At 40.5% G+C, this 25977-nt stretch overlaps 1 protein-coding gene and 1 long non-coding RNA gene across 3 annotated transcripts; both read right to left on the bottom strand.

The window, feature by feature from the left end:
• Positions 1-247: 247 nt before the first annotated feature.
• Positions 248-3010, bottom strand: ZBTB12 (zinc finger and BTB domain containing 12). Of its 2 annotated transcripts, none has more exons than XM_074236670.1 (2): positions 2916-3010; positions 248-2414 (listed from the first exon to the last, which is right to left on the bottom strand). In XM_074236670.1, the coding sequence occupies exon 2, from the start codon at positions 2386-2388 to the stop codon at positions 955-957; it is 1434 nt and encodes a 477-aa protein (XP_074092771.1). In that variant the 5' UTR covers positions 2389-2414; positions 2916-3010; the 3' UTR covers positions 248-954. The 2 variants fall into 2 exon arrangements, with proteins under 2 accessions (XP_074092771.1, XP_074092770.1); XM_074236669.1 differs by lacking the exon at positions 2916-3010 and adding an exon at positions 2623-2709.
• Positions 3011-3211: 201 nt separating this feature from the next.
• Positions 3212-22651, bottom strand: LOC141523463 (uncharacterized). The gene is made up of 3 exons (XR_012478494.1): positions 22533-22651; positions 13595-13658; positions 3212-8659 (listed from the first exon to the last, which is right to left on the bottom strand). It is a non-coding gene; the product is annotated as an uncharacterized LOC141523463 (long non-coding RNA).
• Between the last annotated feature and the right edge of the window lie 3326 nt (positions 22652-25977).

The following is a 25977-nucleotide window of genomic DNA, read 5'->3' as shown; positions in this document are numbered from 1 at the left end:
AGGATGCCCAGCCAGTCTGTAAAACTAGGGAAGGAAAGGGAAGACTCAGACTCACAGAGAATAAAATATAAAGGAAAAAACCTTTATTTTGTGTAAAATAAAAGCAGAAACCAAAAATCTCAGAATCCAGAAAACTTCTGAAAAATATGTTTTCCTTAAAAAATACCAAGTCTCTACCACACCCTTTTCCCTCCCCTTTTACTTCCCTCCCTCCCTCCCCTCCCAAGAGCCCTTTTCTAATTTTTTTCCTTTTTTTCCCCATGTCCCCTCCCTAACCCTTACTAACTTTCAACTTTCCTCAGCTTTTATTTTTCTATTCTACTCCATTCATTTCCCTTTTCCTCATTTTTGTCACTGTCACTTTTTAATCACCAGAGACAAGAGTCTGGTTCCCTTCCCCAGCATGCAAAAAAAACATTCTCTACCCTTTTGCCCTGGGACTTGATCACCTTTTCCTCATAATAGTTGCTCTCCCAAGAATTTAAGAGGCTTCCCCTGTTCTAGTCCTACCCAAGGAGAGGTATAGCTTTGGTAAGATTCCCTCCCAATTCCCACCCACTCTACCCCCAACTGAGTCAAATCTTCTCTATAGTTTTCTTACCTTATGATAAAACCGTCTTCTATATTTTCCTCCTTTTTTACTTACATCCTGCACACCATACTCACCCCCAATAATCTACTCCAGAAAAGTTTTTTTTTTTCCCCTCCTTCTTGGGTCCTTTTAACCTAAAATATAGGCACTCCTCCTTTCCTTCTCATTTCAAGGAAAAAGGTCTAAGCCCTTTCCTATTTCCTAGCTGTTCTTTTGTAATACCTATAACTCAGGATGTATGTTAACTCTTCTGGAAACATTAAAGTCCTTTCCCCCCTTCAAATTTCTTGCCCTTCTGGAGAGAGGATCCTTCCCCACCCCCTTCTATCAACAATACCCTCTCATAGTTATCCTTCCTCCAACTAATGGAGGAGGGCATTGAGCTCTGACACACTGGCATCAAGAACATTCTCTGCTGTAGTCTTGCCATGCTGCTCCTTGAGGTGTCGGCGAATGGCAGGTTTATGGGCAAAGCGCACATCACAGTAAGAACAACGGTAGGGTCGAGCCCCAGAATGGAGGTTGAGGTGGTCGTGTAGGGTAGATTTCTGCGTGAAGCATTTGCCACAAATACCACAGGAGTGTGACTTGACACCTCGGTGGACATTCATGTGACGGTTGAGGTTGCTGCTATGGTTGAACTGCTTCCCACATCGAGGGCACATAAAGATGAAATGTTGGGCTCTCATGTGGAATACAAGTTTTTCCACACCCTGAAATACTTCTGGGCACTTGGTACACTTGATGTTCTTCAGTGGGTTTCCCACTGGGGAGCCCCCTGGTATAGGGCTCCTCATGCCCCCATAACTCCCACTAACTCCACTGCTTCGGGACATAGTGGCTGCTGCTAGAGCTTCATCTCCCAGCCCAAGGGTTATGCCCTCTCCTACTTGACCTCCAGGAAACAGCAACAGACCCTCCCCTTCTGTGTCTTCTGTAAGGCTGTAGCAGGCCTTCACAACCCCCTGGGGTGCTGTGCTATCATCAGGGGCATCGATAGTTTCTCCAACCTCATTGATGAGGAGTCCACTACTCCCCCCAAGGCCAAGACCCCCTCCAAGGTTAAGGTTCCCCCCAAGGCCAAGGCTCCCTCCAAGACCAAGGCTCCCCCCAATGCCTCCAGGAGGCTTAAGCCTCTGTGCCACTTCCAATGCCGATTCCACTTTGACGATGCAGATATCTGACACATCCTCTTCTTCATCCTCTTCTTCTTCTTCTGCCTTTAGCTCAAGGTCCTCATCTAGGGGAAATTCTAGCTTCACTGGTCGAAGAAGAGGAGGTGGAGGGGGTGGGGGTGGGGGTTTGGGAGCTGGCTTTGGGGTTCGAGCAGGTGGGAGGAGTGACTTGGTGGAGTTGAGTCCAGTCAATCCAAGCCCTCCACTAACTCCATCTTCTTTTAGGCCGATCTTGGGTTCAATGAATTGGCTCAGGGCATTTCTACATTTTTCTACCACGTGCTCCATTTGGAGATAGGAGGCGGCAGTCAGGTAGTTGACGATGTCTCGGACAGCAAACTCCAGAGCCCCAGTATAGCAGGAGAGGAGGAGGTCTGCTACGATTCTGGCACTGTGCATTAGGGAGACCTGTAGCTCTGAACTGGGGTTGAGAAGAAATTGGTCGCGAAGAAATGGGGAGCAGGCCGCCAAAATTACCTTGTGGCCCCTGAACTTGAGGCTGTCGGCCACGATGGTGACATCGCAGAAGCGCTCTTCTGCTCGGAGCTGGTTCATGTTTCGAAGAGTGGCAGCCTCATGCCCAGGGAGCTGGAATCGCAAGACTTCCACTCCAGATGCCATGGTACTGGGAGTGCTGGGAGAATGCCCTGTATTTGGTGGAGGGTGAATCAGTTAGGAAGCCGGTTCCCTTCCCCAAGCCTCGGCCCCCTCCTCTCCCCGTCTCCCTTCCCGGGGGGCCGAGGGGTGCTATTTCCAAGTCTTCAGACCCCCCCCCACCCCCCCAGTTTCTGCTCCATCCTATCCCAGGGGGAGGGGAGGGAGGGGGAGGTCCCGTGGGGGGGCGGGGTCGCATACTTTCTTCCCCAAGCATCCCGCCCACGAACTGGGGGGGTCAGGACAAGTGGGGGGGGCAGGTGTGCCCGCGAACTGTGTGTGGGGGAGGGGCCGGCGTGCGAGGGCTCCCTACGGCGGGGCACGCTCGCGGCTTTCCCCGCCCCCCGAGCACGTTTACACGCGCCCGTTCCCGCCCCCCCGCCCCCGTACGTGCCACACACGCCGCCCCCCCTCCCCCAAGCCTCGGGGCCTGGTTCCTCCGCGCTACCTGCCCCCCGGCCTCTCACGGCCCCTCCGGCACGCGCGCCTCTCACCTGGATCGCTTCCACGCGCAGTTTTTTTCCTTCTCTTTAATTCCCCCACCCCCCCTCGGGGGCCGGCGGCACCCACCACGCACCGGCAGGCCTGAGTGACGCGCAGGCGCAGGGACGTGCGCGCTCGTGCGCGTGCTCGGGGGCGCGATTCCGGCTCCGCGTGAGCGGGCTGGGGGGGAGGGGAGGGGCCGAGGCGGGCCAGGCTCGTGCCCGGCGGCCCGGCCCCGGCGCGCGCCTTGGCCTTCCGAGGCGCCTGCCTCTCCTGGAGGAAGCAGGAGCGGGCAAGCGTGGCGGCCGGCCGTGCGATTCCAAGGAGGCGATGCCTTCCTCTCCTCCCTGCCGTTTCCACCGCGCCCCAGTCCGTCAGAACGGCCAGGGATACCGGCCTTCCCCGCGCCGGCCGGCGCTGCTTGCCCGCCGAGCGTCCACCCCGCTTTGCTTCCTTAGGCTCGCACTTCTCCGCATGCCTTGTCAGCGGCCTCCCCACCGCCTGGAGTTGGCCTTGGCACGCCTGCTGCAGAGTCCGAACTGGAAGGTTCTGCTTCCCTGGCGCCGATGCCTGCGGCCACCCCGGGGTCCGGCTGGGCGGTGCGGAGGGCCATGCAGTTCAAGTAAAACTACATCAAGAATCAGTGTGCCAGGCGCTGAACAAAGGCACACAGACGTGAGACGGAGATAGAACTGAACCTGGGGAGACGCAGCGGAGCGGACCTAAGCAAGGATTCCCCCTTCCTCACCCAGCTCATTGGGATAGCGGTTAACTGAGGCATGGGGACAGGGTGCCAATACAGCATGTACATTCTAGACAAATTTAACTTGAGAAAATCAGGAAAGGCCTTTCTTGGGACTTGGCACCTAAGCTGAACCTTGAATGCTTGCATGAATGAAACTTTATTTGTTAACTATGAAGAAGAGGCAGCTCCTGGCTCAGTGAATAGAACACTGGACCTGGAATCAGGAAGACTACTTCAAATGCAGCCTCAGACATTTATTGACTATTAAACTCCCACTATCTGCCTGCCAGTAAAGGATGGATACCAAAAAACTAAAAGAGGCTATCGGCTATCTTTAGGAACTTAGATTCTCAAAGGGGAGGTTTCTGGAGTGGCCAGAGAAGGGAGTCTTGAGTCATTTATCCCTTGACTCACTCCTTGGAGATATGATGCAGTTGATTATTGCATCCTTTCCAGAATCTTCTGTAGAATACATTTGATTACATATCTAAGCTTTCTGTGTAAGTTAAGAATAAGAGAGTTGTGGTTGCCTATGGCACAGCAGTTAACATCAGTCATATTTCTCAATATAGACCTCCCCTTTCCTCCCAGAGAGCCATTTTTTAAATGGGGGGGGGGGAAGAAGAAACAAAAAGTTCAGTAAATCTAAACAACACATTAAAAACCCAATGAATTTAAAATTAAATGAAATTAAAGTTAGTTTAAAGTTTAAACCTGTAATTAAATCTTGGCCCTTTTATTTTCTATGCAAGATTGGATAGTCAATTCACCTCCCTGCACCTTAATTTGTTGAGGAGGGTTGGCACACTTTCCAGGTTTCTCTTTTAAAAATTTTTTTATTTATTTAAAGCAATGGGGTTAAGTGACTTGTCCAAGGTCACACAGCTAGATTAAGTGTCTGAGGCTGAATTTGAACTCAGGACCTCCTGACTCCAGGTCTGGTGCTCTATCCACTGTGCAACCTAGCTGCCCCCTTTTTAAATTTTTTAAAATTTATTTAAGTGTTTCCCTTTTTAAAAAAAATTCTTTTAATTTTGTTTTTTCATCATCTATACCCCTCCTTTTCCCCCTCCCAGGAAGCTCTTCTATATAACAAAATATTTTTAAAAATTAAAAACTCTAGAGTCAATGTCAATTGAAATATGGTTTGGGAACAGCTAAATATAATAGATGAATTTGTACTCATAAGTCAGGACTTAGTCTCAGTGAGTATATTTCCTTCCACCTCTCCAGGGAGAGTGGCTTGGTTTATGGAGAATTGGGTTAGGAATTGGGTATACAGTGTCAGGTGAGAAAAGGATGGGGAAGTGACAGAGTGTATGGCTAGATGTTCAAGGTGGATATATATAGAAGGAAACTAAAGGTTTTCATAATAATAAACACTTAAATAGTATATTACATATATTTAAAATCTCACTTAACTTTCAAAACAATCCCATAAGATAAATATCACAGTTATTATTTGTCTTCCTTTCCAGATGTGGAAATTGAGGCTGGGGTAAAATACTTGCCAGCATCACACTAAATCAGTTTCAGAAATGATATCTGAAAATAAGTCTACTGGACTTCACTACTGACTATAAGAGGCAGAGATGAGAAGGGATTGATTTCCAGGTGTATTGAGAATCCTTGATGTTATTTGCCAAGCAGAAAGGTATGGCAGCCAAAAAGGGATACTAGTTTAAAATATAAATTCATTTACAAAACCTTATGAAGGATGTCAGTAGAAAGTAATAGCAATAAACAGTGTTTTGAGGTAGCACTTTAAAGTTTGCAAAGGGCTTTACAACAATACTGGTTGGTAGATGCTATCTATGATCCTCATTCTACAGATAAGGAAACTAAAGCAGACAAGTGTGAAATTGGGGGGGGGCGGCATATCAGGGTCTGGAGTTAGGAAGATTTGACTTCATATTTGGTTCCAGACATGTACTAGCTATGTAATCCTGGGCAAGTCAGTTAACTTGGGATAAAATAGGGATCAATACCTCAGGGCAGTTAGTTGGTGCAGTAAATAGGGCACTAGACCTGGAGTCAGGAGGCTCTGTTCAAGTGTGACCTCTGACATTAATAATTACCTAGCAGTGTGACCTTGGGCAAGTCATTTAACCCCATCCTTGCCAAAAAATCAAAAATTTAATACCTCCTCCCCAGGGTTGTTTTGAGGATAAAATGAGATATATTTATAAAATGTTTATTAGCTCAGTGCTGGGATATAATTGTTGTTCAGTTGTCCCACTCCTCATGACCCTGTTTGAGGTTTTCTTGGCAAAGATACTGGAAGAGGTTCTGCCATTTCCTTCTCCATCTCATTTTATAGATGAGAAAACAGAGGCAAACAGGGTAAAGTGACTTGCCCAGGTCACATAACTAGTAAATGTCTGAGATCTAACTTGAACTCTGGAAGAGGAGTCTGCATAACTCCAGGGCCAACACAATCCACTGCACCACCTAGCTGCCCTGGGATGGACAGTTGCCATATAAAATCCAGGTCCCATTTGCCACTTAGATGCTTCAGTATGCCACCTGATTGGAAAATAGGATGAAATTGTGGAAGGCAAGAAGAGCTCCCTGTAAATAACCCAATGAAACCAAGTCGCAACAAACATTTAAATATATATGAAAAGTGGTTTGGGCTAGGTTTATATTTGGTAGATGCTGCTGAAATAAAAATCCCCAGCAGGCTTGTTTACCTGCTTTTTTCAATCGACATAAAAGCAGGATATTAGTTATTCAGTCAGGCAGAAAGTAATATATAATTTGGCCACTATATATCACTACTCTTAAGCCTCTATGAAAGTTTCAGAAAATATTCTGTGGACATATACTGACTTCCCCAAAGACTCCCATCCTTACTGTTCAGCCAAAGGATTTCAACTTAACTGCCAGACTAAGTTCACGCACCTTGGGCTGCCTGAATTGAACCAATTCAAACTTTGACTATGGAGAAAGGAAATGAAATATCACTCTGAATTAATGAGAATTATTAAAATCTGGATCTAGCTGTCTCTTTTTGCCTTTAGGAAATATGATTCAATCTAATTCACAGATTCAGAGAATTGAATTTTTAATAACAAAAACTAAATAAAGTAGTTGTTTCATAGCAGATTATAGGGATACTATACTATCCTTCCTGAAAAATCTTCCCAGTTCCTTCCTCTTCATCATTCCCAGGCAATAGGTAGGAAGATTTTTAGGGTAGAGTTGTTTTATACATTCAATTGTTTACATAAAATATTAAAAAATTGGAAGGAGCTGGGGAAAGAGTTCCAGGGATTAGAATAAGTCTCTAATACTGACCTCAATAGAGGTTAAAGTTTCATGACAACCTCCAGCCTGTCTCTTTTTTAGAATGTTAGTGAGTCATGGCAATCCTGATCCGCCTCACTATTGAAATACTGTGGTTCTTCTTAACTGGTCACATTAGCTCTCCAGGATCTGTCCTAATTCATCCCTATTAACCCTGACTCTGGCTGCAGTAGTCAGTCTGTCTTTCTCTGTCAGAGAGAAGTATCTTCTTCAGAGCTATTCCTCAACCAATGAACATTTGATATTGTCAACAAAGGCCTTGACATCAAATGGAAGATGGCAACTTTGTTACTGATTTTTTGCTACTATGTAATACTACCATGAGTATTTTGCCTCAGACTGTAACTCAACCCCATTGCCTTGCAAAAAGAAAGATCAGTTCATGCCTAGTAGGGCTATAACAAGGAATTTTCAAATTACCAAACAGTTGTGGTCATTTCACATGCCAACAGGGTAATACTTAGGATTCTGCAAGTTAGGCTTCAGCAGAACAGACTGGGTTTTGAAGACGCAGAAGAACTAGAGACAACTTGTTAACATTTAGCAAGACTGTTGCAGAGAACTATCAACTTTTGCTTCATTGAGTAGCCTAAAGCCTTTGACTGTGTGAATCAAAAACAAACTAGAAATTCCTCAAAGAAATGGGAGTACCACATCATCTTACTTGTCTTTTGAGGAACCTGTATGAGGGCTAAGAAGTAGCAGTTAGAACCTAACCTGGAACAACTATTTGGTTTAAGATTGGAAAAGGAATATGATACGGCTGTATATTGTCACCTTATTTAACTTACATGTAGTGTACATTATGTGAAATGTAAGATTGGATGAATTAAAAACTGGAATTAAGGTTTCCAGGAAAATTATCAATAATCTCAGATGGAAGAAAATGAATTAAGAAGCCTCTTGATGGGAGCAGTTAGTTGGTAATTTAATGAATAGAGCAGATCTGAGTTCAAATGTAGTCTCAGACACATAATAATTACCTAGCTGGTTGGCCTTGGGCAAGTCACTTTACCCCACTGCCTTGCAAAAAACTTTTAAAAAATTCATCAACAAAGCCTATCATCCTTATAACAATACTACCTGATTGTTATCTCTTCCTGGATTTTAAGCAGCATCGTGAGGGGAGGACAAGTCTTTTAACATCCTGATTACTGTCTTCTGAGTTTGTAATTAACATAAGGGAGATACTCACAAGTCTTGGCTTCTCACTTAGTGACAAAGGTGGCCGAGGCAAAAAGGCTGAGTACTGTTAAAAAAATAACTTTTAAACCAGGAATATAGACATGCCCCCATTTTGATCAATGATAACATCATTGCTTCAGTTATAGGTCAACTAAAGAGATGTAGAAGGAGAAAAAAATTTGAAAATGAGGGGCATATTGGGGGGAGAGATAGCATCTCTTGGAGACCTAGAGTTACTCAAAGAATGGCCAGGCAACAAATATAAAGTCTGTGGTGGGGGGGCAATAAGGATGGATGACATGTTTATAGAGTCAAGGGGCAAGTTACAGGATTGAAAAAGGGCTATCTCCTTTAAATAACTCAAACAAGAAGCACAAAAGAGAGAAAGTAGCAATAGCATGAAATTTGGTCCATTTCTTCTTTCTTCTGGACATATCTGTTGTCCTGTATCTCCAGGAGTCTGTCAATGACCAGGCTCTTCCACATAATTCAGGTTATTGGTAGGCATCTTCCTTTCTATTAAAGATATCAGCAAAAAATTTTACCAGGTGAAAACTTATGATATTGGAACTTCTTTGATTTGCCGATTGTTAACACAGAGACCTTAGTTACAAATAGAAAATTTGAGAACCAAACCAGTTTTATAAATGCAGTTTTAAAATATTATTTTATTTTCCCCATTTGGAATATGTTTCTGTTCCACTAAAAATAATAACTTTCATGTTAATAAAAATAACTTTTGGATCATTGAGTATGTAGTATGTGATTTATAAAAATGATTTTTAACCTTTTTTTGCCTATATTTTAAAAAATTAGGAAAAAATCTAAGGTAGAAATGAATTCCTTTTGTAAAAAAAATGAACAAAAATGAAAAAAAATTAAAATAGAACATGTCTAACATTCCTTAAAATGGAACATACCAGGATATGATACTTATCCTGATGTTATAAAAGCTTTATCATATTTTGCTTAAATTAAGCATTTTGAAAGGTGTGACCTTAGCATTTTGAAAAGGATCTTAATTCTCACAGATAGTTGTAAACATATTTTTTGTGTACTAATTGCCAGCCATGATTACAGGAATTTATCACAAGGACTAAAAATATAGGAAAGAAAAACTTTTCTTTTTATTTAAATGTCAATTTCTAGGTAAGGCTATGTATTTGATCAAATGCCTTGAGCCAGATTTTAAATCTGCCAAGTGAGACATTTCCAAATGTCATATTTGAGAAACAGAATTAGGAAAGGCTAACCTCAGATCTTATTGAAAAATTGCTTTCCCAACCTTTCCTAATGATCTCGTAACCTGCAATATCCATGTCTGAATCCTATAGGGTAGCTGGTCCAACCTGACTTTCAAGACCCAGACAGATTCAGATAGAAGGTAAATTTTCAGTCACATGAGGGCTCTAATAGCAATTCCTATAATCAGCAGAGATTTAGCTCTAAACTTTATAGTGTAAAGGATCAAAATATGCCATATTTGATTATAATCTTACATTGCAACAATCATATATTATCACAGAACTTCCCCCCCCAAAACTCTTTCTATTATTGACATGAGGACTGAGTTTAAAAATGAAATATAACTTGGAATTAAAAAGAAAACAATAATCTCAATTGCTTTTAGAACCAGGCTTTATAAAACAGAATTTTTATAGTAGAACAGTTCAGTTATTAACCACATTTAAAAATAGACATAACTACAAATCATTGCTTTTAGAATCCTTCAAACAATCAAAACATTTTATGTGACTTTAAAAAATTTCAACAGTAATTTAAACTGTAACAAAACAGTCATTAGAACAATCAGATTTCCAAGTAGGTCAACAAATATTTCCCTACACATAATGTTTTCATATTCAAATCTTATTTCTTAGACCAAGTCAAAACAATATAGAGGTTTTCTTAACTTTAACCTTATAGGGGGCAGCTAGTTGGCAGCTAGGTGGCACAGTGGATAGAGCACTGACCTTGGAGTCAGGAGTACCTGAGTTGAAATCCAGCCTCAGACACTTAATAATTACCTAGCTATGTGACTTTAGGCAAGCCACTTAACCCCATTGCCTTGCAAAAACTTAAAAAAACCAAAAAACTTTAACCTTATAAACATAATGAGTTTACACATTTTGTTTTATAAGTTTATTTGCTGCTACCCAAATATATTTATCATTCTCAAAAAGACAATGAGATTCTTCAGGAATCTGAGTTATATATTTATGATAAATTCAGCACATTAATATAATTCTTATCTATGCTATGGAAAGGCAAAAAATTCAGGTAAAAAACAGCAAAATCCTTTCTACTAGCAGTAATTTAGATGTTTCTATCAATGTCAAAATGTTTAACACATAATGAATTTCCACTTTTATTACCTTGAAAAGTAGAAACTTTTTCTATGAGGGCTATAAGCCCCTGCTTAAGCCTAGCTTAATTAGATGGATAAAACCTAGGAAAACTCTAACACAAACCTTCAAAGTCTCACTTCCTTACAGTAGCTGGGATTAAAAGGGAATTCAGAATTGTTTTAAGTCACATTCACTGAGGCCAGGATTGTTGTCAACAATTATTTTCAGCTGAGTCAAAACAAAATTTGCATTAAAACAGCAACACAATGAAAATATCCTGGTTACCCTATCCCTGATTTCATTAAACAAAGTAAGTTGGACTCAGCTGTTACCATCAATATCAGATTTTTTTTTTTTTGCAAGGCAAATGGGGTTAAGTGGCTTGCCTAAGGCTACATAGCTAGGTAATTATTAAGTGTCTGAGATCGGATTTGAACCCAGGTACTCCTGACTCCAGGGCAGGTGCTTTATCCACTATGCCACCTAGCTGCCCCAATATCAGATTAATATAATAATAAATTAACTCAGGGGAAAATTTTTCACAGAAGGGGACTTTTACAAACTTTAATTACAAAGTTTCCATGTATCACTTCCTTTTTTAGAATTACAAGATTTTCTTTTTTAAGTATCTTAAAAACTTAATAAATTATAACCAAAATAATCTTAAATAAACTTCCTTTAGTACAGAAATATAGATTATAGAACAGTCTCAGGTAATGATATTTCCTTTTAGGAGGGGAAACTGGCACCCATTTCTCCAATTGAGAAGAAAATTGGGATATGATTATTATACATATAGTAAGATAAAATCAGTTAAAATATTCATGCTAAATGTCACTAAGTACAATTTAGAGACAGATATAGTTATTTTAATTATATTGGGTAACAGTAAACAATAATGCATATCTTCTACATAAGAGATATATTCTGTTTGTGGTTGGTCAACAGTGTTGTGGCTTGCTTCACCTTGGGGCCCTCACTGATGACCTCCCTCCCAGAGGGGAGCTGGAGGCATAAGGCAGTGGTGGCTTAACTCCTTATTCTCAGCTCATCTGTGGCATTTCATTTAACCATATTTGCCACTTCAGCATCTTTGCCAGGAAAACCCCAAAGAGTCAGACACAACTGAACAACAACAATATGTGATGAAATACTATGGTACTATAAGAAATGACAAGTGGGTTTACTTTAGAAAAACATGGAAAGACTCGAATGAAATGATACAGAGTGAAATGAGAACTAAAAGAATATTGTATATAGGAAAAGCAATGTTGTTTGAAGGTTAGCTGTGAATGACAAAACTGTTCTAGAGAATAAGATTATTCCAAATCAACAATGAAGGAAAATGCTATTCATTTTCATAGAAAGAACTGATACATGGAAATATATCTTGTATATCCTTGTGTATCTTATCAAATGTTGAACTCTTCTAATGTGAGATTGTGAAGGAGAGATCATTAGAAATTCAAAATGTAACAAAAAAAATAAAATTAAATAAAGAAAATAGCCTGTTGGTTGATCTACCACAAGTCTCTTCCCATTCCTTTTTTTTTTTTAGTTTTTTTTGCAAGGCAAGTGGGGTTAAGTGGCTTGCCCAAGGCCACACAGCTAGGTAATTATTAAGTGTCTGAGACTGGATTTGAACCCAGGTACTCCTGATTCCAAGGCAGGTGCTTTATCCACTAGGCCACCTAGCCACCCCCAAATAAGTTTGTTTTTTTTTTTCAAGGCAAATGGGGTTAAGTGGCTTGCCCAAGGCCACACAGCTAGGTAATTATTGTCTCTTTTTTTTAATTAAAAAAAAATTTTTTTTTTAGGTTTTTGCAAAGCAAATGGGGTTAAGTGGCTTACCCAAGGCCACACAGCTAGGTAATTATTAAGTGTCTGAGACCGGATTTGAACCCAGGTACTCCTGACTCCAGGGCCAGTGCTTTATCCACTGCGCACCTAGCTGCCCCCCTTCCCATTCCTCTTAATCATTAAAGTGATTTTCCTAAAATGAAGTTCTGACCACTTCATCCCCAACCTAATCAACTCCAGTAGCTTCATATTATTTCCAGGATCAAATATAAAACCCATTGACACATTAAAGCCCTTCACAACCTAATTCCTTCTCCCCTCACCTTTCCAGGTTTTTATACTTTATACCTCTCTACTTATTCTTGGATCCAGTGATACAGACCTTCTTGCTATTACTTGCTCAACCCATCTTTCAACTTCTTGCACTTCAACTGATTGTCCATCATACTTGAAGTGATCTTCTTCCTCATCTCTACATCCTGATTTCCCTGATTTCCTTCAAGTATCAACCAAAATTCCATCTTCTACAGCAAATTTTTCCTGATACCTGTTAACTCTAGTTCCTTATATGTATTGAGATTATCTACAATGTATCCAGTATATATCCTAAGCTGAATGAGTTGTGTTAATAAGTCAACCCAATATATATCCTATATATTTGTACCTAGTCATGATAATATTATTTCCTCCATTAGATTGTTAGAGCAGAAACTCTCTTATGCCTTTCTTTGTATCTCTAGGGACTAAGAAATATTTGAATTCAAAACTGCACTTAGATACTAGCTGTAATACCCTGGATAATTGAGGCTCAGTTGCCTCAATTATAAAATAGAATAATTATAATACCTGATTAAATGAGATAAAGTTTTTAGCTTGGTACATGGTGAATACTGAATAAGTGCTTGATGACTAAGGGGCTGCTTAGTCATTTTCAGCCATGTGTCCAATTCTTTGTGACCCCATTTGAAGTTTTCTTGGCAAAGATATTGGAGTGTTTTGCCATTTCCTTCTCTGGCTCATTTTACAGATGAGGAAACCAAAGCAAACAGGATTAAATGAAGTTCCTAGAGTATCAAGGCTAGTAAGTATCTGAGATTAGATTTGCACTCAGGTCTTCTGGATTCCAGGCCTAGTACTCTATCTACTGTCCCTCTTAGCTGACTGACTAGGCTACAAATAATTGAGTTATAGATTTATATAACTCTAGTCTAAAAGTCCTCTTAGAGATGAGAAAGTGAAAGAATGAGGGTCCAAATACAACTCTCCTCTTGTTTCTCACAGAGGTGTATAATCAAAATCTTACCTGGAGATGGATGGGTCAGATTCCAAATTAGATCTCCATTCATGTTACAAATGGGTCAGCTGACCTATATTATCAATATCAGACAGTGGATCAATATAGGACCAACATTATGTGACAAAATTTCCCTATAATCTAAGAGAAATGTTTATTAATAAGCAATTAATATGGGGGGGGAAGCCCTTTCCCCCCCTCTATTTTCTCATTTACTAGGTCAAGGCAGTTTCTGAAGGACAGAGCTGATGATAAAAATGGTGTTCAGTTTTGGGTTGGGCCTTACCTAAGTGGGAAAACTTAGTTTTGAGTAGAAGATAAAGACCATCCTATCCAAGTAAATTCTGGTCCATTGTCAACTGAATAAGTAGTCTGGATGGAGAATAGATCCTTTTGTTTAGCTTGCTAGAGATAGATGATCTGGACTTGGGGATGAGGCTCTTTGTCCAAGACTGATAGGATTGTCTTGCCCCCAACCCCTCATTGTAATAAGTCCTCCTCATTCATTCTCTCATGAGTCTCATGACCTTCTCATCACTAACACTTTTTCTCTGCTTATCTAAATCCAATAACATTTCATGGATGAGTTAGGAAACAATGGCATTTTAATAGATTATGTGATTGTAAGGAGAAAAGACAAACAGTGATGAAGGCAATATGTGATGCAGACTGCTGGTCTGATTATAGACATCCCCTTCAAACTAAAAATTCAAATTCACCAAAAGTGGTGGCCCCAAGGCAAAATGACCACCAGAAGAATTAATGTCAACAAATTAGAGTGCTTTTCTGAGCCCAACAATTTGTTGCTAACCTGGAAGGAAAATTGAGTCCAGACATGATTGGCAATTGTGCATCAGAAAAGGAGTGGGCAGCTTTCAAAAATTTGGTGTACAGCATTGCATTTGCTCATCTGGGTCAAAAATATCAAGATTGATTTGGTGAAAATGATGGGGTAATATAGAAGCTATTAAATAGAAAAAAGAGAACTCCATAGGGTTTAACAGCAGGATAGTTCTTCTGTCTCTAAAAAGGAGTATTTGACTCCATTAAAAATAAAGAACAAGTGAAGCTTAAAGAGAAATGGAATTTTTTACTCAATAAGAAATGTAGATGAAATTCAGGTTTATGTTGATAGTAACAATCCAAAGTGCTTTTATGATTCCCTGAAGGCTATTTATGGACCAAAGACATAAGGTGCATCTCAACTATTCAGTGCTGATGGAACCCCATTGATTAATGATAAGGACATGAGTCTGGAGAAATGAACTGAACACTTTGATAGTGATTTCAACAGACTATCATCAATCAATGATGAAGCCATTGTCTGTTTACCTCAAGCTGAAGTCAGTCCCTCTCTGAACAAATTTCCAACTAAAGAAGAGGTTTATAGAATACCATTAATACCATTCCTTCCCTATGGCAAAATCTGGTACCACAAGATTTACAAGGTAGGGGGTGCATTGCTTATACAAAAACTGACTGAAATTTTCCAAGTTATATGGCAAGAAGAGGCTATTTATTCCCCAGTATTTCAGACACCTCCATTGTCCATCTCTGTTAAGGCAAAGGAAGTAGATTGTCCTGTAACAATCAGGAAGGTGAGGTGGGGTGAGGGGGTCACTGCTGGCAAGATTCTCCTTGTAGTTCTTTATCTGGAAGATGATCATCTGCCCGAGAGCCAGCTTGGCTTCAGAAAGGGCCAATATGGTGTCTGATGCCCAACAACTCCAGGAGAAATGCCTAGGAGCAAAACAAGTCTATAGTTCTGACCAAGGTCTTTGATACTGTCAATTGAGGGGTTTATGGAAAATTATGTCAAAATTTGGGTGCCCAGAGAACTTTGTAAGTGTGTCAGTTTCATGATGGCTTGCTTGCCTGGGTTCTGGATAGTGGACATTACTCTCATGATTTCCTAGTCACCAATGGAGTAAAGCAAGGATATATCCTTGCTTCCATGCTTTTTAGATGATGTTTTCAGTCATGTTGTCAAACATATTCAATGAGGATGAACACAGCATCAAAGTCAGTTACTGCATTACTAATAGATTTATCAACTTGAAAAGGCTACAAGTCAAGTCAAAAATAGAGGGATTATTGGTGCATGACAATTGTACACTCAATGCAGCTTCTGAAGCTGAGCTGGAACAAAGTATGAATTGATCCTTTGCTCTTGGTGCTAATTTTGGCTTAACAATTAACATCCAGAAAATGCAGGTGTTCCATCAGCCAGAGCCACACCATCCATAAATGAAACCACCAGTTACAGCAAATGAAAAAATTCTGAATGCTGTGGGTAAGTTCACTTGCCTTGGCAGTAAACTTCCCAGAGAGGAATGATGCTATACACCTATTGTCAGAACTAGCTCCAAAAGAAAGTGTGGGAGAGAAGAGGTTCTTTTAGCACCATACCAGAAAACTGACTCATTTCCATTTGAGTTGTCTTAGGAAGATTCTGAAGGTCACCTGGCAAGATCCTTTCTCTAACTAAACAGCCAAGTTTTCAAACATTGCTACAGAAAGTGAAACTATGACTATTTTATGGAGAATTCAGAAAGAGCAAGTGCTCTCATGGAGGTCAGAAAAATATGTAAGGACACTCTTAAGGTCTTTCAAGAATTTTGGAATTGACTGTGTGTCACTGGAGACACTGGCATAGGACCACCCAGAATGACGTGCCCTTCTCAAGAGAAGGTTCCATGCTCTATGAGCAAGGCAGAATTGAAGTAGCTCAAAAGAAATACTAGATGTGCAAATTTAGGGAAGTCACTTGGTCTATTTCAGCTTGTCCTATGGTAGAGCATTTCGAGCTCATATTGGTATGATCAGGCACAGTAGGATATACTGTAACTTGACTCTAACATAGTAATGTCATTTTGGACCTCTGAGAATGAAGAATTACAAACAACCAATCAGAGTTGATTTTTGCCATGTTGGTAACATCCACTCCCCAAGGTTCATTGACCTCAATCTATTAATTATTTGCTATTATAATTTAAAAATTGATTATTAATCACCCAAGAGCTATATCTTAAGACTTTTCATTCCTCACAAATCAGCTCTGTGACCTAGTACAAGTTACTTAATTTCTCCAATAAGTGGATAATTCATGTTGACCCTTTGTCAAGTGTTTGAATTCTTCACATAAGTTTTCTGTTAGACACATCTTTTGACTTGTTGACCACTTTTAAGTATGTAGACACATGTAATGAACCAAAAGGAAAATGAAATACATGGTAATATAAATCAGAGGTTTGTCTTTACAAAAGAGACACTCAGGAGACATGCATGATCAATATTGTATAAACTATAAAGACCTGACCCTAGAGGAAGCTAAGAAATTATCTTACCCCCTACAATAATAGAAATAGGTTTTTGTTTATTTGCACATAATTCTGTCCTATAGGTGGGATGAACAGTCTTAAATCATCATCCCCCCCCCCCCCCCAGTAGACTGGTAGGCTCAACAGTGGGTTAAATTTTGTTCTTTATTTGACAGATATTCATTAAATGTATCCTATTTGTGCTAGGCATGGGGTGGGAAGATAGGAATGGGGAGTTGGTTGTGTAATTTCATTGGTATAGGGAATTCTTAGATGAGAAAATTGCCTTTCCCAAAATAGGTTGACATCTTTTCTGAGGGCTAAGTGAATTGCCTAGGGCCACTGAGGGACTGGAGTTAAAATCAAGTCTCCCTAGGTCAGAAGACAATTGTCTATCCATTATGTCTTGTGATCTAGGAGAAATACAGAGATAAGAAGGAGATTTTATAATCTACAATGGAGAATTGGAAGTGGTGGTGATGGTGATAGTACCTGTATAAATATGGAAGTTGTAGAAACTGACTAGTACTACAAAGATCACATTTACACTTTTGGAGCCTTTCTTTGAATTTCATTACCTATGAATCCTGACTTGATCTGGTACTACATTCTACTTATTTGCCTTATAAATAGATCCTGTTTTCTTTCCTCAAGATAATTAATTTCTTGTTCTAAGTCATCAACCATCTCTGATCCCTCCTTGCTCATCATGGGGTAGAGATTTTAGTTAGAATTCCAAGGAACTAATTGGCTGTAATTCCTGAATGAGGGAGTTGTCTAAGACCTTATTCAGAAAGTGCTTGTAAATTTCACAAGACCTAGTTTTTCCCCAGTCTTTAGTTCCAGCACACTTGGGTTATAGGTATGTGCATCTGGCCCAAAGCTATCTTCTAGACTGAATGTTCAAACTCTTCTTCAATTTTATTCTTTGGAGCTTTCTAGTATAGGGAAGATAGTGATTTTGTTTCTGACAGGAATTAAGGACCATAAGATTGATAACCTCACAGGCAGCATTTCAGTCTTGCTAAGTAAAGCTTCTGAGGGTACTTTTTATAAACCAGACAGAAGAGGCTGATACAAGGAATTTTCCCATGTCAAATAAAATAGAAATCAGTGGACCTCTAGAGAGCAGTAATCAAAGCAAAAGAAAAAAAAAGACTTAATTTAAACCTGAGAATTTTCTTTTGACTTTTACTGGTTTATCAGGGTGTGGTTTGGGGCTTGACTAAAAAAATAAAAAATTGAAATATTCCCTAGATGAAGAGATTGAGGCTCCAATCTGTAGGGAAGACTTTAGAGCAGTTGCAATTCATCAGAAGACCAGTAGATGACAGAAAATAGTTAGAACTCTGTGGAGGGCCATACAATTTGAAATTTGATCTCAACTCTAATTTTCCTTTTGATTTCTGTGGATATTTATGCTTGAATGTTCTGGAGGCTTCTTCTTTTTTTTTTTTTAGGGTTTTTTTTGCAAGGCAAACGGGGTTAAGTGGCTTGCCCAAGGCCACACAGCTAGGTAATTATTAAGTGTCTGAGACCATACCTGAACCCAGGTACTCCTGACTCCAGACCTAGCCGCCCCAATATTTTCTTTTTTTTTTTTTTTTTAGTTTATTTTTTAGTTTTAGTTTTTTTTTTTTTTTTTGGCAAGGCAAATGGCTTTAAGTAGCTTGCCTAAGGCCACACAGCTAGGTAATTATTAAGTGTCAGAGAGTGGATTTGAACCCAGGTATTACTGACTCCAGGGCCGGTGCTTTATCCACTGCACCACCTAGCCGCCCCTGTTCTGGAGGCTTCTTAAGCCAGTTCATGGCATTATCATCCTTCAAGTCATTTGAATTGGTAACCTCGGAGTCATCCTCTACTTTTCCCTGTCTCTCAATCCCAAACATATCCAACCAGTTGCCAAGTATTATTTATGCTACCAATATAACATCCCTTGCATCCTCTCTAATTCATGTAACCTCCATTATAATTAGGTCTTTATCATCCCTTAGACTGTTAAAATAATGAGTGTTACTGTTGTCTTTTGTTTTTATGCAAGTCATTTCCAGATATATCTCCTCCTTTACCCCTCATCCCCATTATCATGATGTACAAATAGCCAGGTGAAAAGGATTAAACCTTTTCTGCTGAATTGCTGGCGGGATTAATCCAATTCAAGCAATAGTCTAGGGGAAAACCAAAATTAATAAGAAAAAGCACCAAGTAAGAGTTAAAATTGGGTTAGCAAATAGGATTGGAAACATAGATCTAAATATCAGGAGAAGCAGAAACAACAAACTGAGATTGATTAGATTTCCCAAATTCTAGTCAGGAATGCCACAAATTAAAATTAGAAAGACTAGGGGAAATACTCTTCCTTAAGACTGGATTGGATCAGGATAGGATTTCCTACTTAAAAGAGTGTTGATCTCTATTAACAAATCCCATTGTATCAAGGGTCACTGAGTGTACTGACATCCTGGAGGGAGAAAATTTACATTACTTTGTGGAAGTCTTATAATAAAGGATAAGGCACAAAGATCCTTTGTTTGAGAGGAACAATTCTTCCTTACCTGTCCTTTTGGAGGTACCTCCAAATTTGAGGGCCACTCCCTTCCTTGATGGACAAATCCAGAAAGTAGTTTTTTAGATCCCACTTTCTGGTAGTGGAATGTATAAGAACCCAGTTCTAATTTGGGAGTATGGTTTTCTAGGTAGAATATCCATACACACCTGTATAATCAGCGAACTTAGATAAATATTAATGTGTAAATTTTTTTAAATTTAATTTTTATTTTTTTTTACCCAAGCTACATGCAAAAGCAAGGTACAACATTTACTTGCAAACCTTGAGTTCTAAATTCTCTCCCTTTCTCACACCCTATTCCCCACCCCCCCCATTGAGAAAGTAAGTTATTTGGTGAAGGTTAAAAGGCATAGCCATGAAACATTTTACCTCCATACTCATGTTAAAAATAAACATAATAGGGCAGCTAGGTGGCGCAGTGTATAGAGTACTGGCCCTGGAGTCAGGAGTACCTGAGTTCAAATGCGGCCTCAGACACTTAATAATTACCTAGCTGTGTGGCCTTGGGCAAGCCACTTAACTCCACTGCCTTGAAAAAAAACAAAAACAAAACAAAAAAAGCAAACATAACCCCCTCCCACAAAGAAAGAAACCTCAAGAAAAATAAAGTGAGGGAAAAAAAAGTGAGCTTCAGTCTATATTCAGACACCATCAGCTATTTCTTTGGAATGGATAGCATTCTTTATCATAAGTCCATCAGAGAAATTGCTTCAATATTTTTTCCCAGAGATGCTATTGCTAGTTGTATTTCCCTCCATCCTATTCCCCTACCCCCATATATTTTATTCTCTTTCTCCTTACACACTGTCCTTCTTGAAAAGTGTGTTGTGTCTCAGTACCCTCTCCCACAATCTTCCCTCTCTTCTATCACCTATACCTGTCCTCTCCTCTCCCTGTTCTCTTTCTTCCATCCCTCTCCTCTCCTCTCCTGTTTTCCTCTAGTCTCTAGGATAAAATCAATCTCTCTCTCTCTCTCTCTCTCTCTCTCTCTATATATATATATATATATAGCATTTATATACCCAGTTGAGTATATTTGTAATCTCCTCTCTGAGCCACTTCCTTTTTTTTTTTTTTTTTTTTTAGGTTTTTGCAAGGCAAATGGGGTTAAGTGGCTTGCCCAAGGCCACACAGCTAGGTAATTATTAAGTGTCTGAGACCGGATTTGAACCCAGGTACTCCTGACTCCAGGGCTGGTGCTTTACCCACTGCACCACCTAGCTGCCCCTCAAACTGGTTTTTAAGACATTATTTTCCTCAGTATTTTTTTGTAATTCCTCCACCAACCTGCTGAGTTGGTTTTCATGATTTTCTTGGATTGCTCTCATTTTTCTTCCCAGTTTTTCATCTATCTCCCTTACTTGATTTTCAAAATCTTTTTTGAGCTCTTCCATAGCCTTCGACCAATTCATATTTTTCTTGGAGGTTTTGGATACAGAAACTTTGAATATGTTATCTCGGATCAAAATAATTGCCTATGCTTAGAATAGATTTCTTCTGTTGTTTCCTCATTTCTCCAGCCTATGACTTGATTTTAACTCTTTGTTAAGATGGGGCTTTGCTTCAGGGTGGAGAACACACTGTCCCAAACTTTTGAGGGTTTTTGTAGCTGTTTTCAGGGATATAACCCCAGGGATCTCAATTCCGCCAAGGTCTTATGAGAGGCTCTGATTGCTCTGCTGGTCTGTGGATGACCACAAACACTCGTCTCTGCCCTGGAACTGTGAGGAAGGTCCCTGCTCTGCTATGGCAATATAGCTCCTTTACCTGAGACTGGAACCCCAGACTGCAACCTGGATCTGAGTATAGTCAAAACAACAGAGTCCTGCCTCAGGGAGAGCAGAGAGACCTCTGCAACCTCCCCAACCCCCTTACCATCCCTGGTTTGAGAGCTCCAGAAGCAGTTGCTGGGTGGCTCCCTGATGGGTAACTTCCCAAGCCTGGAGTTCCTGGGCTGGGTCTGTATTGAGGCCTGTGCTAGATTGGACTCTGCTCTTATGGTGCTGTAGAATTTTCCTGCTGAGCTTCCTAGTTGTCCTTGAGTTCCTGGAATGAGAGATCTGGAAACCACCCCTACTGCCATGGACCCAGGCACCCCCCAGAGACCCTGAGACCCCAGAGCTATTCCTGGAAGGGAGAAACTGGTTCACTATGAAGAGGACTGTGCTGTGCTGCAGGCCATTTCTTACTCCAGTATAACAGACTCTTCCCACAAATCTTCCAAGTTGTCTTGGGTTGGAAAATTGTTTCACTCAATATTTTTGTGGGTTCTACAAGACTAGAATTGGTTTAGAATCATTTATTTAAAGGTATTTGGAGTGGTCAGATGGTTTGAGGGAGTTCCTGTCTTTAACTCTGCATTTTGGTTCTGTCCCCAATTAATGAGTAAGTTAAGCCAATTTTATTTTGTTCTTTTTTGCAGTCAAATCTTTGAGATTAATGTTTGTTCCTTTTTAGGACCACTCTGAAGGTTAACATATTTAATTTATTATTTTTAAGGCCAAAATCCTTATAGTCCTCAAGAACAATCTCCTTCTAATAAAATGTAAGCTTTATGAAGGAAGGAGTTGCTTTATTTTTGTCTTACAGTATCTTATATATAGTAGTTGAATAATGAATGTTTTTTTAATTGCAGTTCAGCAGTCCCCATCTCAAACCTCCATCTGTTCAGCCTGTGGCATCAATGTATCATAGAAGAGCAGTATTAGAGATAGAAGAGATGGTTAGCCAGGGGCATTGCCTCAGGAGAATAAGTTGTCCTGGTTAGTTGGGCACCCAGATAATGTTTTTCACTTGTGTACACTTTTCATGAATATTTCCTGGTCACCTGTAATCTTTACAAATGTGCTCTTCCCACATGTGTTCCCTATGTGCCTCTCAACAGATGCTGTGACCTTAAAGATTTTCCAGGACTGAGCAGCAGGACAGGAATTGTGGGAAGAGAATGGGTAATATTAATCTAGGTCTTTCTGAATGCCTCTGCAACCAATCAAATAATCCCCTACTCTCCAGACCTAATGACCTATTATCTCTATTACAGTATATCTACACATACCTCATAGTCTCTCCAAGCTACTTCCATTTCACATCACAACTCTCCAGAAATGGGCTTCCTAGCTTCAGGAGTAATATGAAATCCTCAGCTGAGATGTGGGGGTTATTGGGAGAATTGAAGTCCAGAAGGATGTTTGGGATAACTGGGTTATGCAATCAATTAGGGAGGAGTCATAGCATGACTTTGCTTTAAAGGGGGCCCAGTTGAAGTTAGCTAGTATCAATGCTTTGTTTTGGAGGCAATCAGGTTTAAATGGCTTTCTCAGAGTCAACAAGGTCCTCCTTACTCCAGGACTGGTGCTGTATCCACTGCTTTTCTTTCTTTCTTTCTTTCTTTCTTTCTTTCTTTCTTTCTTTCTTTCTTTCTTTCTTTCTTTCTTTCTTTCTTTCTTTCTTTCTCTCTCTCTTTCTTTCTTTCTTTCTCCCTTCCTCTCTCTTCCTCCCTCCCTCCCTTTCCTTCCTTCCCTCCTTCCTTCCTTCCTTCCTTCCTTCCTTTATTTTATTTCTTTCTCTTTCTTTCTTTTTATTATTTCTTCCTTTCTGTCTTTTTTGGAAGCATAAATTTATAATGGATACAGTCAGAATGGTTTCCTGATGAAGAATGTGATTAGGAACAAAGGAGATAAGTAGTGTAAAAGAAAATGTAAAACTCACCTGTTCTCTAAATGCCCTACTGTATCAGCAATCACAAACTGGCACAGACATCCTATAACATAGCTGATAAAACAGATATCCTGAGTGAGGGGACACTCCAGAAGGACACTCTGATTGGATCCCTCTCTCCACCCCTAATCTCCAAATTTTTAGACTTTGTTTCATTTCTATAAATCACCTTTACTACCACTTTGAGTCTCTCATGTTTTTTCTTTTTAGGTTTTTTGTAAGGCAATGGGGTTAAGTGGCTTGCCCAAGGCCACACAGCTAGGCAATTATTAAGTGTCTGAGGCCGGATTTGAACTCAGGCACTCCTGACTCCAGGGATGGTGCTCTATCCACTGTGACACCTAGCCACCCCCCAGTCTCTCATTTCTAATTAGAATCTTCATGCATGTATGACGTTGTGAAACCAAAAACTGTAACAATCTTAAAAATATAGGGTTGGGGTGGCTAGGTGGTACAGTGGATAGAGCACCATCCCTGGAGTCAGGAGTGCCTGAGTTCAAATCTGGCCTCAGACACTTAATAATTGCCTAGCTGTGTGGCCTTGGGCATGCCACTTAACCCCATTGCCTTGCAAAACCTTAAAAAAAAGAGAGAGAAAAAATATAGGGTTAAAATAAAATTCACAGAAAGTATAGCTTAGACATTATATATGAAATTTTATTTTCTGGGATTTACCATCTTAACCTTAATGTAGAGGCCATTTTGAAAATGACCATATTGGGGCGGAGCCAAGATGGCGACATGAGCTCTCTGATAAAACTCATAAGCTAAGGACTCTAACTAAATTTTCGAGAGACAGAACCCACAAAGGAACCCAGTGAGGCAGTTCTCCTACTCAAGGTAACCTGGAAAAGAGCAGAAAGGCTCTGCTCCCCGGGGCTGGAGGGGTGGCTCAGCAGAGCGAAAGAACTTCAGCCTCTCAGAGGCTTCCCCAAGGCGCTGGGAGCCCAAGCTCACAGCAGTGGGGGAGTCTCCTGAGCTATGCCCTGGGGAGCACCTGGCACAAATTTGGGGAACAGCCGGGGGGGGGGGGGCTCAGCCAGAGCAAGCACATGAAGCCCAGCCCTCAGGGCACACAGTGAGCAGCATGGCTACCTGCCAGAAGCAGGCAGAGCTGATAAGCAGGAGCCCCCAGGGCATGAGCCCATTGAGCTGAGGGAGAGGAGTGAAGAGAGAGAGACTACAGAGCTCTGTCCTCTGCCCCTGGAACAAGACTCTGGGGCTCTGACCACATTCAGATCCTGATCCCAGTTTAGGTAGGCCCCCCCATAGAACAACAGAGCCCCCCCCCCACCTTGGCCCTGTGGGGGGGGGGGGGGGGGGCGCTTATGGTCATTCACAGACCAGGAGGGAGGACAGAGCCTCACACACTGAGACCCTTGTAGGAGTGTCCCAAAAGCTCAGGAAGCACCGCCAAAACCAGGCCCAGGCTGGGAAAATGAGCAAGCAGAGAAATAAGAAGACTATTGAGAAATATTTTGCAAATGAGCCCAAGAAGGATCAAAATACTCAGTCTGAAGATGAGGAAGCACAAGCTCCTGCATCTAAAGACTCCAAGAAAAACAGAAATTGGGCTCAGGCTATGACAGAGCTCAAAAAAGACTTTGAAAATCAAATGAGGGAGTTGGAAGAAAAACTGGGAAAAGAAAGGAGAGAGATGCAGGAAAAACATGAAAGTGAAGTCAGCACCTTAGTCAAGGAAATCCAAAAAAATGCTGAAGAAAATAGCATGCTAAAAACCAGCTTAGGTCAAATGGATAAAACAGTTCAAAAAGTTATTGAGGAGAAGAATGCTTTAAAAAGCAAAATTGGCCAGATGGAAAAAGAGATAAGAAAACTCTCTGAGGAGAACAAATCCTTCAGACAAAGAATAGAATTCAGGGAGATTGATGAATTTACCAGAAATCAGGAATCAATACTTCAAAACAAAAAAAATGAAAAATTAGAAGAAAATGTGAAACATCTCATTGAAAAAACAACTGATATGGAAAACAAACTTAGGAAAGATAATTTAAAAATTATTGAAATACCTGAAAGTCATGATCAGGAAAAGAGCCTTGACATAATTTTCAAAGAATTACTACAGGAAAATTGCCCTGATATTCTAGAAGCAGAGGGCAAAATAGAAATGGAGAGAATCCACCGATACCCCCTGAGAAAGAGATCCCAAAAAACCAATCCCTAGGAATATTATAGCCAAGTTCCAGAACTCTCAAGTCAAAGAGAAAATATTACAAGCAGCCAGAAGGACACAGCTCAAATATCGTGGAACTGCAGTCAGGATCACACAGGACTTAGCAGCAACAACATTGGAAGCTTGTAGGGCTTGGGATACAATATACCAGAAGGCAAAAGAGCTTAGAATGCGTCCAAGAATGAACTACCCAGCAAGGCTGAATGTCCTCTTCCAGGGAAAAAGATGGACTTTCAATGAACCAGGGGAATTTCAAATGTTCCTTTTGGAATGGCCAGAGCTGAACAGAAGGTTTGATCTTCAGATACAGGACTCAGGTGAAACATGGAGATTGGAGGAGAGGGGGGAAATATGAGGGACTTAATGAGGATGAACTGCATGTATAGAAAAAATGATACTGATAATATTCATATGAACCATCTCAGTTAATAGAGCAGGTAGAGGGAGCTTTTATAGTTGAAGCACAGGAGAAAGCTGAATTTGAAGATAAAATATGGTGTAAAAATGGAGTCAATAGGAAGAAAAGGGAAATGGAATGGGAGAAAGAAAAAAGGAGAGGGGGAATAGTCCAAGATATTTCACATAATAA

This window comes from Macrotis lagotis, chromosome 5 (genome assembly GCF_037893015.1).
Source record: "Macrotis lagotis isolate mMagLag1 chromosome 5, bilby.v1.9.chrom.fasta, whole genome shotgun sequence".
Taxonomy (NCBI): domain Eukaryota; kingdom Metazoa; phylum Chordata; class Mammalia; order Peramelemorphia; family Peramelidae; genus Macrotis; species Macrotis lagotis.
Note: the sequence above shows the minus strand (reverse complement) of the source record. Positions and strands in the feature narration are given on the sequence as shown.